The following is an 18,681-nucleotide window of genomic DNA, read 5'->3' as shown; positions in this document are numbered from 1 at the left end:
AACTTTTAGGTCTTAAAGTTGAAACTTAGGCAGCATCGTTCTGTATTTTGAGAGCCACATTCTTAACCTCATTTGAAATATTTTCGAATGAGACAGAAGCCTGCACTCACACATTGCTCCACCAATCATCACTGGTCCAACACCTTTTTCACTAAGACTTTTCTTTGTATTATGAGAGGCACCTGGGTCAAATAACATTGGGAGCCTCAATCTTGGCTCAATTTGTATTTTCGCGTCCAAGTTAATATCATGATTACCACGGGGGCAGCTGTGAACCAGAGGAATAAAATTTACCAACACCCAAATGAAGAAATTACCTTTGAACCATAAAAGTATTTTTAACTTTTAATTTCCAGCCTAAGAGGAAATGGAGCTGATACTCAATTTCTTTCCACCTTTCTGTCAATAAAGATACTTGAGTAACATGCTCCAATTAGAGTCTCATCATGAACATGAATTATAGCCGTAAGGGAGAAGCAGGAAGAAAACTGGGTGCTGGAGGGATGCAGTGAAGAAAGCAGTGCATGGATAAGTAACCAAACAGGATTTTCAGACAGACAAAAAAATCAAAATTCACAAGAACATGAATCACACTATGCAGAGAGAGTGTTTATGATGGGATGAGACGAATTACAGAGGAACCTCAATTTCCGAATGTTGATTATTCGAATTTTGGATTATCTGAACAGGATCACAAGGTCCTGACGCTAGAATAAACTGTGCTATCCGGCATTCGATTACCCGAACAAAATACTCCCTGCCCGTGCTGTTCGGATAATCGAGGTTACTCTGTACACAAATTGCTCAAGCTTGGCAAGGAGAAAGAAAACACAGCAGATTCAAAAGCTAATAACAAAGATGCTCTTGGTCTCAGAGTCACAGAAGAACAGAAGGAAGCCATTGAGCATAAGTCTGATAACTCCTTTGAAGAAACAGCATTGGTGGGCTGTTTGGTTTATTATGTTGGCCACTGGAAATATCAATTGGTTAGATCTAACACGAAGATAACTAGCTCATGTCAATAGGTCAGACCTGATTGTGCTCTGTGAGGTTGCAGTTTTTGATAAACTTCCAGAGATTTCGTTCTTGAATCCCTTGAATGAGTCATCAACTGTGTTAGGCTTGGGAGCCTCCTGAAACTCCTGGAAATCATCATCGTCAGATTTTGCAGGCTGGATAAAAGGGAAAGTTTTAGTGTTTAACATATGTTAATTATTGTTCAGTTACTGCTATTGTATTGATTTGTATACTATTTTTGATTATCTCAAAATTTACTAGACATATTCATAATGTAACCAGCATCCCACATGGATGCTCTAACCAGTAGTCAAAACACAAACAATTCATGAGCAGCTTGCACATTTTTAATAAACAACACTGAATTAGATACTTTAGGCTTCACACAATTTCACCAGAGTCGAGATTATAGAGATTAAAGAGGCTGCAGTCCCAACATTGAAGGCTATCTTAAAATGACAGTTCTTTGAGAAAGAACAAGAAAATGTCTGAAACAGTCAAAGTGGCAGGTTACTGCAGGATCTGCTTGGCCTTTCTTCTTCTCAAATGCTGACGAACCAGCATTTTGTGTTTATTTTTACTTCAAAATTTCAAGCCCGTTTCTTTTTTTTAAACAAAAGGCTGATTCACTGATTGGACAGAAAAACCATGGCCTTTGGGCCTATGTATTCCTAAATTGTCATCCCATGGATGACATCTCAGGGATTTAACCCTATTACTTTCGGTTTTTAATGAGGAGCTCTGAGATATCAAACAAGCTGTCAGAAGAATCTGAATGATTCTTCTAAAAATCCTGGTGAGTGACTTAAAAATTAACATACTTGGTTTACTTTTATGGTAAACCTTGACAATTCACATGAACTGATAGTTGCAAACACTAGTTTAAGGAGTCTAGCCTCCAACAGACATTCTTATTAAAATATCTGGTGCTGTGAAAAACACCTTCGGCAAACAGCTAATCCTTTAAAACAAAAGTTCTTGACTCGAAAATCTTAATGTTTATTTTTTAATAATGCTTTTCATTAAATAGTCATTCCTTTTTCCAGTGATAACCACATAGCTTATTTCTTCTGGTTGAGCTGCATTGGTCTGCCAAAACAAATCAGAGTCCTTGAGCAGTTACAGCAGTTCAAAACTATAAGGAAACAGAACATACACTGGTGGATAGGGAAACATCAACCAGGATACCCAGCTCCTGATCAGTGCCTACTAACAGAAATTGTATGGGTGTGAGGACAGAGCATGAACAGGATTGGGTTCAGTCACGAAGGACAGTTCAGAAGCAAGTAGTTCCGTGTCTGGGCTCAATAACAAAAACAATTCTTTATGTAAGGTACTGCAATGGCTGTCATTATTTATAGAATTGCACCCTAACACAAAGCCAACGATTTCAGAACAGATGCACGTCCAACAAGCTGACATGAAAAGCTGACAACTGATGTAATAATTTCAAAATGTTTACAAGAAGTTGACACATAACTTTCAGAGTTCAGTCAGTAATTTACATCGTACAGCATCATACATTATAAGACAGTATATGAACATGTGACAAGGTGCACACAGGAGGCTTCTGAATGAGATAAGGGTCCTATGGTGTCCGACGCAAGGGGCTAACTTGGATAGAAACCTGCTACTTGGCAGAATGCAGACAGTGGGGATAAAAAGGTCTTTCTCAGGATGGTAGCCGGTAACAACTGGTGCTCCGTAAGGGTCAGTGTTAGGACCACAACCTTTCACTTCATACATTAATGATCTAGATGAAGGAAAGGAGGGCATTCTGGGTAGGTTTGCAGACAATACAAAAGATAAGTAGAGGGAAAGGTAGCATTGAGGAGGCAGGGGAGACTGCAGATGGATTTAGACAGATCAGGAGAGTGGGCAAAGAAGTGGCAGATGGAGTACAGTGTGGGAAATGGAGAGGTCATGCACTCTTCTAGGAAGAATAAAAGCAGGGACTATTTTCTAAATGGGCAGAAAATTCATAAGTCTGAAGTGCAAAGAGACTTGAAAGTTCTAGTCCAGGATTCTCTCAGGTTAAACTTGCAGGTTGAGTCAGTAGTTAGGAAGGCAAATGCAATGTTGGCATTTATTTTGGAAGAACTTGAATATAAAAGCAGGGGTGTACTGCTGAGGCGCTCTTAGGCTCTGGTCAGACCACATTTGGAGTATTAATTGCAGTTTTGGACCCCATATCTCAGGAAGGATGTACTGGCCCTACAGCAGGTTCAGAAGTGGTTCACAGAATGGTCCCAGGAATGAAAAGCTGAACATATGAGAAACATTTGAGGACTCTGGTTCTAGACTCGATGGAATTTAGAAGGATGAGGGGGAACTAATTGAAACTTATAGACACTGAATAGTCTGGACAGAGTGGATATTGGGAAGATGTTTCCATTGGTAGGAGAGACTAGGACCAGAGGGCACAGCAGTTGAGTAAAAGGAAGACCTTTTAGAATGGAGATAACGAGAAATGTCTTCAGCCAGAGAATGGTGAATCTATTGGAATCTATGATTTGGCATTGAAAGCTTTCTTGCCTTTTAGCTGTTACTTTTGTAGGTTTTTGAGAGTCAGCTGCAATTGTACTGTTCAATTTCTTCAAAATTCTATTCTTGTTTCTATTTATCATCTCAAGTGTATTAGATGTAGAAGGGATTGCTGTGCAGTACAGAATACTGAGTACAGGTGAAGTGACCTGCTGTATATTCATTGTTAAGGCCAAGGTAACAGGATATTACACACGATTACCTCAGCACTTGTCCTTATTTTTGTTAGTAATTCATAATACTTTCTTAATCAGTTCTTAATCACAGGATTAGTGTGCTTTTGATTCTAATTTACTGTACTTCGTGAACAAAAAATGGCTGCATAAAAATACCATTCGTACTTACCTGGCTGCCAGGGAAAGAAGTCACAAAGCCACTGGAAACTTGAGTCGTACTGCCACCTACTGGTACAGGAAGATTCATTCCGACCGCAGACTGGCCTGGATGAACAGACATAGATACATTTCCACCAGCTGGCACTGACATCATAGGTTGTTGTGGCACTGAAGGAGGCAAAGTCAATGCAGTCCCACTTAACGTAGGAATTGGAGCAGATGGAAACTGGTTGAGATTTTCAAGATTCAGTGCAGGTATGCCTCTCTGGCAGCCGGGGAGAAAAGAAAACACTGACTATTAGAAAGTAGAATTAAAATGACAATGGACAAATTACAGACATTTTCCCCCACAATATTCCAGTATAAATGCAACCTTATATCAAATCAGGCTTCTGAAATTTCCAATTGAATCTGGTTACTTACCAAGCATAATATTTTACACAGTTAATAGGCATAATTAACTTACATAAAGATCGTCTATCATAATGGCAATCTTATGTCAGTAATTCCATTATTAATTATTCACTGTCATGAGTAAGGGCTGCTAGGTTACTGATGATTAATTGTAATCTAACACTATTTTCAAAGGAAGACTATACATTTTTCTTAAATTGAGATTACATGTTATGGAGAAGATTCAAACATCATCAGAAACTGTTATATATAAATAATAGGTGACAGGAAGTGAAAATTTCATGAGATTCATAACATGTACCTCATTTTATTTTGCACAGATATTGGTTATGCTGCTTTCCCAAGTTACTTTCTCCAAACCTATCTCTCCCTACCTGCACCATCATTTGTTTTGTCTTTCCTGCCTTCCACCCTATCCCTTTATTCTTGCCTTACTCATACTCCCCTAACCATTTTGCTGCTTTGCTGAGGAATGACTACATTTCCAGGAAACCCCACAGAGATGGGTAGATAAGTTGAGTATTTACCAAAATTTCTGTTTTTCTCAGATTTCTACCATCCATAGTATTTTCTTGTTACATTCAAAAAGATTGTGGATTGTAAATAAATTGGATAATTTCACCCAATAATCTGTGGCAAGATGGTAAATATCAGTCAACAGGTCCTCAAGATCCAAATGAACACCTGATTCCATAAGACATAGGAGTGGAAGCAAGGCCATTCGGCCCATCGAGTCCACTCCGCCATTCAATCATGGCTGATGGGCATTTCAACTCCACTTACTCACATTCTCCCCGTAGCCCTTAATTCCTTGTGACATCAAGAATGTATCATTCTCTACCTTGAAGACATTTAGCGTCCTAGCTTCCACTGCACTCCGCAGTAATGAATTCCACAGGCCCACTACTCTCTGGCTGAAGAAATGTCTTCGCATTTCTGTTCTGAATTGACCCCTCTTATTTTAAGGCTGTGCCCACAGGTCCTAGTCTCCCCTCCTAACGGAAACAATTTCTTAGCGTCCACCCTTTCCAAGCCATGTATTATCTTGTAAGTTTCTATTAGATCTCCCCTTAACCTTCTAAACTCCAATGAGAACAATCCCAGGATCCTCAGCTGTTCCTCAGTGTGAATCTCCACTGGACACGTATGTCCAGTATGTCCCTCCTGAGGTGTGGGGCCCAAAACTGGACAGTACTCCAAATGGGGCCTAACCAGAACTTTATAAAGTCTCAGTAATACATCGCTGCTTTTATATTCCAACCCTCTTGAGATAAATGACAACAGTGCATTCGCTTTCTTAATCACAGACTCAACCTGCATGTTTACCTTTAGAGAATCCTCGACTAGCACTCCCAGATCCCTTTGTACTTTGGCTTTATGAAATTTCTCACCGTTTAGAAAGTAGTCCACGCTTGTACTCTTTTTTCCAAAGTGCAAGACCTCGTATTTGCTCACATTGAATTCCAGCCATTTCCTGGACCACTCTCCCAAACTGTCTAGATCCTTCTGCAGCCTCCCCACTTCCTCAGTACTACCTGCCTGCCCACCTATCTTTGTATCATCGGCAAACTTCGCTAGAATGCCCCCACTCCCTTCATCCAGATCATTAATATAAAACGTGAACAGCTGCGGCCCCAACACTGAACCCTGTGGGATACCGCTTGTCACCTGCTACCATTCTGAAAAAGAACCTCTTATCCCAACTCTCTGCCTTCTGTCAGACAGCCAATCCTCAATCCATGCCAGTAGCTCACCTCAAACACCATGGGCCCTCACCTTACTCAGCAGCCTCCCGTGTGGCACCTTATCAATGGCCTTTTGGAAGTCTAGATAGACCACATCTACTGGGTTTCCCTGGTCTAACTTACTTGTCACCTCTTCAAAGAATTCTAACAGGTTTGTCAGGCACGACCTCCCCTTACTAAATCCATGTTGACTTGTTCTAATCCAACATTGCTCTTCCAAGAATTTAGAAACCTCATCCTTAATGATGGATTCTAGAATTTTACCAACAACCAAGGTTAGGCTAATCAGCCTATAATTTACCATCTTTTGTCTTGATCCTTTCTTGAACAAGGGGGTTACAACAGCAGTCTTCCAATCTCTGACTCCAGTGACTTTTGAAAGATCTCAACCACCTCCCTCAGAACTCTAGGATGTGGCCCATCGGGGCCAGGAGATTTGTCAATTTTAAGACCTTTTACCTTTTCTAGCACTCTCTTTCGTAATGGCAACCATACTCAACTCAGCCCCCTGACTCCCTTTAATTATTGGGATATTACTCATGTCTTCCACTGTGAAGACTGACGCAAAGTACTTATTAAGTTCTCCAGCTATTTCCTTATCTCCCATCACTAGCCTTCCAGCATCAGTTTGAAGTGGTCCAATGTCTACTTTTGCCTGTCGTTTGTTTCTTATGTCTTGAAAGAAACTTTTAGACAATAGACAATAGGTGCAGGAGTAGGCCATTCTGCCCTTCGAGCCTGCACCACCATTCAATATGATCATGGCTGATCATCCTTAATCAGTATCCTGTTCCTGCCTTATCTCCATAACCCTTGATTCCACTATCCTTGACAGCTCTATCCAACTGTTTCTTAAAACGAATCCAGAGACTGGGCCTCCACTGCCCTCTGGGGCAGGGCATTCCATACAGCCACCACTCTCTGGGTGAAGAAGTTTCTCCTCATCTCTGTCCTAAATGGTCTACCCCATATTTTTAAGCTGCGTCCTCTGGTTCGGCACTGACCCATCAGCAGAAACATGTTTTCTGCTGCCAGAGTGTCCAATCCTTTAATAATCTTATATGTCTCAATCATATCCCCTCTCAGTCTTCTAAACTCAAGGGCATACAAGCCCAGTCTCTCCAGCCTTTCAGTGTAAGGTAATCCCGCTATTCCAGGAATTGACCTCGTGAACCTACGCGGCACTCCCTCAATAGCCAGAATGTCTTTCCTCAAATTTGGAGACCAGAACTGCACACAGTACTCCAGGTGTGGTCCCACCAGGGCCCTGTACAGCTGCAGAAGAACCTCTTTGCTTCTATACTCAATCCCTCTTGTTATGAAGGAAGGAAGCTATTAGCCTTCTTCACTACCTGCTGTACCTGCATGCTTACCTTCAATGACGGGTGTACAAGAACACCCAGATCTCTCTGTACTGCCCCTTTACCTAAATTGATTCCATTTAGGTAGTAATCTGCCTTCCTGTTCTTACCACCAAAGTGGATAACCATACATTTATCCACATCAAACTGCATCTGACCATTCACCTAACTTGTCCAGGTCACCCTGTAATCTCCTAACATTCTCATCACATTTCACCCTGCCACCCAGCTTAGTATCATCAGCAAATGTGCTAATGTTATTACTAATATCATCTTCTATATCGTTAACATATATTGTAAAAAGCTGCGGTGCTAGTACTGATCCCTGCGGTACCCCACTAGTCACTGCCCGCCATTCCGAAATGGAGCCGTTTATCACTACTCTTTGTTTCCTATCAGCCAACCAACTTTCAATCCAAGTTAGTACTTTGCCCCCAATACCATGCACCCTCATTTTGCTCAATAACCTCCTATGTGGGACTTTATTAAAAGCTTTCTGAAAGTCCAAGTACACTACATCCACTGGATCTCCCTCGTCCATCTTCAGAGTTACATCCTCAAAAAATTCCAGAAGATTAGTCAAGCATGACTTCCCCTTCATAAATCCATGCTGACTCTGACCTATCCTGTTACTACTATCCAGATGTGCCGTAATTTCATCCTTTATAATAGACTCCAGCATCTTTCCCACCACTGAGGTCAGACTAACTGGTCTATAATTTCCTGCTTTCTCTCTCCCACTTTTCTTAAAAACTGGTATAACATTAGCCATCCTCCAATCCGCAGGAACCGATCCCGAATTTATCAAACTCTGGAAAATAATCACCAACACATCCATGATTTCTTGAGCCACCTCCTTCAGTACCCTGGGACGTAGACCATCAGGCCCCGGGGACTTATCAATCTTCAGACCTAACAGTCTCTCCAACACTAATTCCTGGCAAATATAAATTCCCTTCAGTTCAGGTCCTTCAGCCACTGTTATCTCAGGGAGATTGCTGGTGTCTTCCCCAGTGAACACCGATCTGAAGTACCAATCCAATTCTTCTGCCATTTCTTTGTTCCCCGTAATATATTCCCCTGTTTGTGTCTTCAAGGGCTCAATTTTAGTCTTAACCATTTTTTTTGCCTTTCACATACCTAAAAAAAACTTTTACTATCCTCCTTTATATTATTGGCCAGTTTACCATCGTACCTCATTTTTTTCTCTGCATATTTCCTTCTTAGTAATCCTCTGTTATTCTTTAAAAACTTCCCAGTCCTCCGTTTTCCCACTCATCTTTGCTATGTTATACTTTTTCTCCTTTAACTTTATAAGTTTCTTAACTTCCCTAGTCAGCCACGGCCACCCATGCCTCCTCCTGGGATCTTTCTTCCTTTTTGGAATGAACTGATCCTGCATCTTCTGCATTATACACAGAAACATCTGCCATTGTTCCTCCACTGTCATTCCTGCTAAAGGTATTGTACCATTGAACTTTGGCCAGCTCCTCCATCATAGCTCCATAGTTTCCTTCATTCAACAGACATATTGTCACTTCTGATTGTACCCTCTCCCTCTCAAATTGCAGATTGAAGCTTATTGTATTATGGTCACTACTCCCCAATGGCTCCTTCACTTCAAGGTCCCTGACCAATTCTGGTTCGTTGCACAATACCAGATTCAGAATTGCCTTCTCCCTGGTCGGCTCCAGCAGCAGCTGTTCCAAGAATCCATCTCTGAGGCACTCCACAAAGTCTATTTCTTGAGGTCCAATACCATCCTGATTCTCCCAGTCTACCTGCATGTTAAAATCCCCCATAACAACTGTCGTAACATCTTTGCGACAGGCCAATTTCAGCTCCTGATTTAACTTCTATCCGACATCCAGACTACAGTTGGGGGCCTGTAGATAACTCCCAAAAGGATCTTTTTACCCTTAGTATTTCTCAGCTCTATCCATACTGACTCTACATTCCCTGATTCTAGGTTCCGCCGCACAAGGGACTGAATATCATCCCTTACCAACATGGCCACCCCACCCCCTCTGCCCGTCAGTCTGTCCTTATGTTAGCACGTGTAGCCTTGAATATTCATTTCCCAGGCCCTGTCCACTTGAAGCCACGTCGCAGTTATCCCCACAATATTGTATCTGCCAACTTCCAAAAGAGCCTCAAGCTCATCCATCTTATTTCTAATGCTTCATGCATTCATGTATAGTATTTTTAATTTGTTACTGCCCTCACCCTTCCCATCAACTCCTATTTCACTTAACCTTCCAGCATGATCCCTTTGAGTTTTCTGCCTCATTAATACAGTTGTCTTTCTTGACTTCCCTTGTTCTAACTTTCCCTCCAATTTCCTTCTTAAACATCCAGTTTGTTCCCTCCCCCCCGCTACTTAGTTTAAACGTAGCTGTGTCGCAGTATCATTTCTAATATTACTGGCTAGCCTACCTTCATATTTGATTTTTTTCTTTCCTTATTTCTCTCTTTGTTATCCTCTGTTTGTTTTTGTAGCCTTCCCAATCTTCTGATTTCCCAGTGCTCTTGGCCACTTTATAGGATCTCTCTTTTTCTTTGATACATTTCCTGACTTCCTTTCTCAGCCATGGCTGTCTAATCCCTCTCCGGATAATCTTTCTTTTCTTGGGGATGAACCGCTGTACTGTGTCCTCAATTATATCCATAAACTCCTGCCATTTTTGCTCTACTGTCTTCCCTGCTATGCTCTGCTTTCAGTCGATTTTCGTCAGTTCCTCTCTCATGCCCTCATAATTACCTTTGTTTAACTGTAACACCATTACATCTAATTTTGCCTTCTCTCTTTCAAACTGCAGACTGAACTCTACCATATTATGATCGCTGCTTCCTAAGAGTTCCCTTACTTTAAGATCTTTTATAAAAGTCTGTTCATTACATAGCACTAGGTCCAAAATAGCTTGCTCCCTTGTGGGCTCCATGACAAGCTGTTCCAAAAAGCCATCCTGTAAGCATTCCAAGAATTCCCTTTCTTTGGATCCCTTTCTTTTTGATAAGTTGTAAACCCTTGAATGTTTAACTGCCAATCCTGAACCCCCTGCAACATTACTAAGTGTTGAATAATCTCCATTCTAAATTTGAAAATTAAAAAATGCATTCAGCAATCATCTGATTCAGCAATCCAAAAATTCTGTAATATAAACAGTTCATTTGAAAATTATAATATAGTCCAACAGATTGTTCAGTTTTAAAAATCAGTTAATTTATGTGCAATGTTACACTACCTGCGACATAGCTATCATAGCCAATACAGTGTACAGCTCCTCTTTCGTAAGTTTGCCTGGTGTGGCGCGATTGGCAAAAGCCCATATCTGACCCAGCATCTCCCTTGGCAATCCAGACGAGAGAAGAATTGGGTAAAGCTTTGCTGTATCAATGCCCGCTGGGGTAAGAGTAGCTTCTAGAACTTTCTTGTAGAGTTCTGTTTAAATAGATTTTGTAAATATGCACATCAGGAATGCATTCAAACTCAAATAAATATTCAAACCCCAGCCTCATGCATTGCGCTGAGTTGCAAGATCAGTAAATCGATCCATAACCGAACAACCAAGATATCACTGCAAACATGATACAATTAGGGATACTGGGGAATAGGAGGAATTTACAAATCACCAAATTCAGAAAGTGCATGCAGCTTTAAATTATAATTAACTTGCTTGGGATACACTACATATAGTTGGATTGTTTAAATGTGTAATTGTCATGGAATGAAAACTGTGAAGTCAGATCACAGAACTGGATATTAGAAATTATGAATACTGACCAACTACCAGCATTAATCACCACTAGCAGCGAGAATTTTAAACAGTCATGAAGTGTACTATACCTGGGACAAGATTGTCATTGAAAAGCCAAGGTGGTAACATTGGCTGAATTGTTTCCTGGGTAGGGTACACTCCTACTCCTAAGGAATAAAATAAATAAATTACATAGTAACATATAAATGACATGTGCGCAAGTCATAACTCAAAAAGTACTTTTAAAATGAAAGCAGCATTGTGGCATATTCAATCACCCTGCCGGGCTCAGATTCAGAATTTCTGAAAAATGTCCAAAAAGAACAGTTAGATGAAACAAAAGGTATTTGAGTTCTTTGTTTTTAGTAAATTGTAAGAGTACTACATTTATCAGTTTCTTTCCCCATTGGCTGACAAATTGAAAGTGTAGGGATCAAGTGTAGAATATTTCATTAAAAATTGTGCAAGAATCTGTTATCACTTCCTAAGGGAATTAATTAAGTTACTTTTTGAAATGGGAGCCAGTGTTTCTCTCTAAAGGTGTCAGCCCCTGATCTATGCCCCACTGAATTCATGCAATTCTCCATACTCCATAGACTCCAAAATCTCCTCCAATTTTACCCTGAAACAACAGGAAGTACAAGAATGAGCACAATCACTTTCTCTTCTGGCTTTCACCTGACTTCGACCCAGTACACCTCCACAGCATTGCTGATGAGGAACAAAGAAATCACAGACTCAAAATCACACCCCTTCATACTGTTGTGCTGGAACCCATTATGGTAAGGAGGCATCAATACACTGCAACCCACTTCTACTTTTAAAATAATTAAATTGTCTGCTCAAAGAATTTTGAGACATGCTTGTTCCCATAACATACCTGTAAATATAGTTGCATCACTAGATTACTGATCGCATCCTTTGTCAGAGAAATTTGATTGATATTTTTATAAATCTGTACTCTGGGTTCCCTCACTAAAACTTGGAAATGCCAAAATCAATGAAATCTGACAAGACTTCAATAATGAAAAGGAAATTCATGCTTTACCTAAAGTTTCCGATGAGTAATGCCTGAGAAATAGTAACATGAATGTAGAGCTTAAGACACAGTAAATGAATGCCAATTTGGTAATCTCGTTACATTAAACACAAGTAGTGATATACCAAACAGAATACTTTTGGTGGACATGTACTGAATTATATGTTATGACAAAAATGAGATCATGGTAATAGACATCTTAATTTATCCAGGTCATTTATTTAGCAAACCTTTAAATCATTTGAGGAGAAATATTAAGAAGAGAGTGCTTTTTATTAAAAAGAGGAGATGAAGCAGGTACAATCAAACACAAATCACATGTCGAAGCTTGGCCTTAAACTCTCCGGCAGCTAAAGCTTTTAAAAAAACACATACCTTCTCATGTCAAAGCACTTGAAAAATTATTCCAGACACATTTGCTAAGAATTACAATTCAAATACTCTGAAGTCAACAAACAGAAGTTCAACAGAAGATGGTTTATTTTAAAATCATTGAGCCAATCAAACATAAATCTCAAGAACTTGAACTAAGAAGAAATGCATTCATCCGTGAACTGCTGTACATCTATAATCAATACACCAAAACTCAAAATCCAGTCAGGAACACACTGCACAGATATTCGATATAGAGATTTATCTAGTATTACCTTTACAATCACAGCTCCAGAAAGAAATTTACTGCAAGATGTATTTATATTTCTCTTTGACTAACAAGAGCACGTGCAAAATTTAAATATGACTTGCAATGTATAATGTATCTTTTTTTAAACTGATATGTTGATGAGTGATTTTATAGCAAGGAATCCTGTTTTACACAGCTGTAAAGCAGCATTCCTTGAATGAAGTTCAATGGATGTTGAACAGCTTTGAGTTACAAAGGCCTGTCATTGAACAGCAGTAAATCATAATAGATTACAAAGACAACTGCATGATAAGAAAAGTTCAAGAAGGAATGTTGATAGGTTAAAGAAATTGAAAGTTTTAATTTTCCTGATTTTGCAGAATCTTGGCAAATGATTGAAGAAAATTAAAAACAAAAGCAAGTTTGCTCACCACTCTCTTTGGCAGCTGTCTCTGGTTCGGGATCCTTTGGCCTGTCTGTTGTGAATACACCAGCGAGGTTCTCAGTTTGGATGGCCCAGTTACAGGCCTTGGCACTGGGCTGAAACTGAGTTGAGACTGAGGCTTTAGACCCAATGTCAGCCAAGGGTTGAGACTGGTTAAATTTAACATTTGCCTGCTTAGGCATGCTGAGATCACAGGAAGCAAACATTTTCTCCTCCAATGAAGGGCCTAAATAAACAGGAGGTGGAAGAAGTGTTTCCTCGCTTAGTATAGCAAAAAACACAAACTATGCTTCATTGAAGTCTCAGAATCTAAAATTACGCACCCCAATCCCTGAAGAATTGGTAACAATTAATTTTTTTTAAAAAAATCAAGTGCCTTGCTCTTGCACAAAGAAACAAAAATCTAAAAACTGATCATTGCAAATGTTCTATCAGGCGAAGAGAACTAATAAACAAGCTTGAAGAATTTAAAATCTATCAACTACAAAATCTCATAAATATGAGTGTTTTAAAAGCATAAAGTTTTGTATAATTTAAAATAAGTTTTGCACTTGTTACCTTGGCTGTTTTTTGCTGAATGCCCTGCTGTAGCATACAATGAAACTGCAGCTGAGGGATGGGCTGAAGTAACAGGCTGCGCTGGAACTGCAGCCTGCTCAGACTGCAGCCCAGACTGTAATGTGGGGTGGAAGGGTTGGAAGGACTGGAAACTGGTGGGAGCCGCAGGTGCGGCAGATTCAGGCCCTTGAATAAAGTCACTGAATTCTTCATCATCAGGAAAGGCAGGGGATTGGGAAGGAGGGACAGCTGATAGGGATGACTGGGGAGCATCTGTAAAAATGGATAAATCAAAATAAGGCAACATAGAAATCAAGCAAACTAAAAGAATTAAAAAAATACAGGTATATAAAAGGTAAATGAGAATAAAAAAGACCCTTTACACAAGAAACAACACATCTATTTCTAAAAACATGATAGAAAACAAATTATGGTAGCTTTTTCCAAAATGAAGACTAAAAATTTACATATACAAAAAACTCCCTCTTCTAAATCTAGAAATAAAACCTCACTTTCGTTCATGTGTAAGAGAATTGATGTCATATTTACTCATGTAAAAGTCATGTTTTTGAGACCAAATGTTTAGCCAAAAATGTAACATAAATGAATGATATCTTCATGAGGTTGAAATCCAGTCTCTCCCATCATCTTGGTACTTAACCATTGACATTATTTCATCAGCTAATCATAGAGTTGCCAGGTTAGAGTGTAACACAAACACACCCAAAACTAGTGCAAAGGGAACCAAAAAGTATCTTTATTATTCTGTGCAAACACGAAAAGCTGAACAGTTGCTTCCCAAAGATCAGGTTTGCATTAGGGCATGTATGACTTTTGCAGCAAACAGATACGTAGAACCAAGTTAGATCTTTTTGGCCAAACATTGGTGGTTGACTTTTACAGAAGTTCGACTGTTACTTGAGAATATGCAGTAATCGTGTGAAACCAATAAGAAGGTTAGTAAGTTAAAGTAGGAAGGCCAGCACAAACATTGCCAACGTAGACAGCCATTTAATGAAAATGCAATATTGCACAAGAAACAATTCCAGTGACAGGAAACAAAGCTTCATCAATTGTTGGGCTCAACAAATAAAGATAATTTACACTTGGCACTGAAGAAGAGAACAACATAGTGCCAGCAACTGCAATCCCATAAATCTATTTAATTTCCACAAAATCAACTGTCACCTTGTAATAAAAAAAATTCCGAAGTCATATTGTTTTAAATCACATCAGTTTTCATTTACTGGGCCTATGCTTACTAAACTAGTTCTTGAATCTGATGTAATACACAAGAACAGGAAAGTTTCCAATGATTAAAATAACAGCAGAAGCTCTGAATACTGGATAAGTGTTAACAAGCTTGGTTTGCAACTAGCAAATTAGTTGCATAGTGAGAGAAGCAGCAATAAAAGAGAGATGAGTATTAGACATTGTGAAGAGACCAAACTGTTACCTGGGATCATTGTTCCTGGAACTGGCACCCAGCTTTTAATTTGGGTAAATTTCTCAAATATATTTACAATGAATGTAAAAACCATTAATTCCCCTCCTGCCAACTGGTATTTATAAGAGCCAGTTAAACAACTGGATACATACATGCTGCGCTAGAACAAAATTAGAGTGTACATTAGCAACATGACAATGCTGATTAGCTATTCAGAATCAACCCTAGCAAAAATCTACGCAGTAGGCACATTTTGAACATAGCATCATTTAAAATAATAGTGTTGGTCTGTAAATGGAGCATGATTTGGATGCAGATTACTGCAATAAAAATATAAAATAACATCATAGCAGCAATAGTTTAGGAGAAAAATGACAAAAGTCAAGAGAACATTGTGTTGTTATCTACAGAATTTTCTTTCAACTAACTGATTAAAGCTTCTCTCCAGCTAGTCTGTTTCGCATTTTATTGAAGTGTTAGAATAACCAACACTAACTGTACTAAGTCAGAAATGATCTCCAAATATTGCAGCAGCTTTTCATTGTAATTATACTTTCCTCGTCCCCAGAGTCTTACAAAACGCAGCCAAGATTTGCAGGGAAGCAAAAGAGTTTGTGTAAACTTGTTAGTATTCTTAACACATGAGAAAGCACAAATCATATTCCCTCGTGTCTTATTAACGAACTCGGAGCCATGCTGTTAGATGCAGTCTGGCTGATAGAACAGATTAGTTGCAACCACAACACGATAAAATAGTGAGTTAGATTTCCACATTTATTACTAACTGTATAACTGCAATCTTACATTACAAATATACAATTAAATTCAGGAATACAACCAATGTAGTGACACTGTATATTTATACATGATATTGAGGACAGGACGTTATAGTCATTTCAAAAGCACAAAACATCTTGGCAATGAGGATAGATGCCTTGGGCAAAGCGATTTAAACAAATAAGACAATTGCCCAAACTCATAAGGATACAGCACCAGGAGCAAGAGAGGCTAGTTTTAGAGTATTTGAAATCTGTATTAATAGGGAAGTCTGCACTCAGAATTTTAAAATTATAAGCTGCATCAAAAATGCTGGGATATAGATCCATGGTTTACATTTCAAGCCAAAATTTTTGATCCTGCTTGGTAGTGTCACATTCAATGATTCAGTATTACTTCATGCCCCACATATATCCAGGAAGAGGAAAACAGATTGTATTTCTTTATCTATCTATGATTGTTGAGCCCAATGTTTGGACTCCCATCACTGCCCACTTGAAGACAGCTATCTCAGCATGTACTGGAGACCAAGCCTTGGACCTTCATATTTTATGAGCTTAGTAATACGTCAATCATTGAATTTATCAACTAGGCCATCGAAACCACTGCAGGAGAGGGTGGAGATTGGGATGGTTGGGGGTGAGGTGTAAACAGAGGCTTTGATACTGTAGTTTAAAGTCTGGAAGCCAAACACTCCCAGTAGTAGGTTGCACAGAGAGAAAGGTCTTTGCAGTGGGTACTGTTGCAAAGTTACGGGGTCAAAAAACGAAACTCAATATTTTTAAACATTTTCCAAGTACACTGGGGAGGTCAAAATGAAGTTATTTTGTCCATGGCATATTTAAAATACCAATTTATTGCTTAAAGGGCTTTAGTTAATCAATAACCTTTTATTTTCTGATCTTAAAAGATTGTAATTTAGAGAGAACTTCCAGTGCATCCTCAGTTGCTTTGCCAAGTCATTAGCTGATAAATATCTCCAACGTGTTACCTAAACTTTAAGCCCCACACCTCTCCTGTTCAATATTGTGCATCTGATGGAATATTGGAAGCATAAAATTTCCATTCAATCCAATCAAGGAGATGCAGTAAAACGTGGTATGCAAAAAGATAAATCAACATCCTACTCATTACCACAGGCTGATTTGCAGCAGAAAATTATTCCTGCACCAGTTGAATATGCCCAGGCAATGGGGAACGGAAAAAATGAATGGTTGTTTTATTTAAAGTCAGTAAAGCTCTTTCCACAAGTTAACGCACGGAAAAGAGCATCTGTCAGGTTAGATTCTAGAAATATGTAACCATATGAGTCATTTACTATTGGAGAAGCTTTATTCCTTTATGTTAATACAGTTACCTGATTTATTAGGAAGTGAAGTAGGGCCTGGGTGCAACTTTGCATCCCTTGTGAATCCAGCAAGATTTCCTTTAATGGCTTCCAAGGCATCATCCCGGTTCTTTTCCCCAAGCTGAAAGCAGAATGAAATAGAAATCGATGGATGTGTTATAAATAATAAATAAAATTATGGTATTAAATCTAGAAATAGTATATCTAAAAAAAAAGAAAAGCGCTCTTTTCTTCTATCTTAATTAGAATGCAAAAACAAAATTAGGAAGAACTTCATATTCAAGGTTTGTGCGAAGATTTGTAGCTCGGGTGCTCGTTGTTGTGGTTCTGTTCGCCGAGCTGGAAGTTTTTGGTGCAAACGTTTCGTCCCCTGGCTAGGTGACATCATCAGTGCTTTGGAACCTCCTGCGAAGCGCTTCTTTGATGTTTCTTCCGGTATTTATAGTGGTCTGTCCTTGCTGCTTCCGGTTGTCAGTTTCAGCTGTCCGCTGTAGTGGTTGGTATATTGGGTCCAGGTCGATGTGTTTGTTGATGGAGTTTGTGGATGAATGCCATGCCTCTAGGAATTCCCTGGCTGTTCTCTGTCTGGCTTGCCCTATGATAGTGGTGTTGTCCCAGTCGAACAACTGGGACTGGGACAACACCACTATCATAGGGCAAGCCAGACAGAGAACAGCCAGGGAATTCCTAGAGGCATGGCATTCATCCACAAACTCCATCAACAAACACATCGACCTGGACCCAATATACCAACCACTACAGCGGACAGCTGAAACTGACAACCGGAAGCGGCAAGGACAGACCACTATAAATACCGGAAGAAACATCAAAGAAGCGCTTCGCAGGAGGCTCCAAAGCACTGATGATGTCACCTAGCCAGGGGACGAAACGTTTGCAACAAAAACTTCCAGCTCGGCGAACAGAACCACAACAAGAACTTCATATAAAAAGTATACTTTTTAAACACTTAAATTCTAGTTTCTTTCTGCAATGTTCTAAATAATGATTTAAGATACTTTATATTTCTCATCAGGGAGAGGGTGAAACAACAGACAATAGAAAAAAATACTGAGGAAACCATGCCAGAGCCTAGGGAAACTGTAGAGATCTGATTACAGATCAAACTTTCCCATTGTGATAATGAGGTGGGGAGGAGAATTACTTATATTGTTCTCTCTTACTTGAAACTGAAAAAAAAACTGCCTAATATCAGCCATGGAGCAGTCATAAATAGAAATTCCCCTCAGAGTCAGGAAGATTGCACATAGCTA

The 18,681-nt window shown here is 39.4% G+C and overlaps 1 protein-coding gene across 5 annotated transcripts in view; it reads right to left on the bottom strand.

Moving 5' to 3' along the window:
* The window catches only part of synrg (synergin, gamma), a 121,929-nt gene that overhangs the window by 73,654 nt on the left and 29,594 nt on the right, over window positions 1-18,681 (bottom strand). For 3 of the 5 annotated variants that reach the window (XM_060848019.1, XM_060848020.1, XM_060848021.1), the window contains exons 6-12: window positions 17,420-17,531; window positions 13,839-14,111; window positions 13,267-13,506; window positions 11,264-11,341; window positions 10,662-10,858; window positions 3,907-4,161; window positions 1,033-1,172 (exon numbers count right to left, since the gene is read on the bottom strand). In XM_060848019.1, coding sequence (XP_060704002.1) covers window positions 1,033-1,172; window positions 3,907-4,161; window positions 10,662-10,858; window positions 11,264-11,341; window positions 13,267-13,506; window positions 13,839-14,111; window positions 17,420-17,531 — 1,295 coding nt within the window. The remainder of the gene's footprint in view (window positions 1-1,032; window positions 1,173-3,906; window positions 4,162-10,661; window positions 10,859-11,263; window positions 11,342-13,266; window positions 13,507-13,838; window positions 14,112-17,419; window positions 17,532-18,681) is intronic. The other 2 variants (XM_060848022.1, XM_060848023.1) reach the window with 1 other exon arrangement.

This window comes from Hemiscyllium ocellatum, chromosome 31 (assembly GCF_020745735.1).
Source record: "Hemiscyllium ocellatum isolate sHemOce1 chromosome 31, sHemOce1.pat.X.cur, whole genome shotgun sequence".
In the NCBI taxonomy this organism is placed as follows: domain Eukaryota; kingdom Metazoa; phylum Chordata; class Chondrichthyes; order Orectolobiformes; family Hemiscylliidae; genus Hemiscyllium; species Hemiscyllium ocellatum.
Note: the sequence above shows the minus strand (reverse complement) of the source record. Positions and strands in the feature narration are given on the sequence as shown.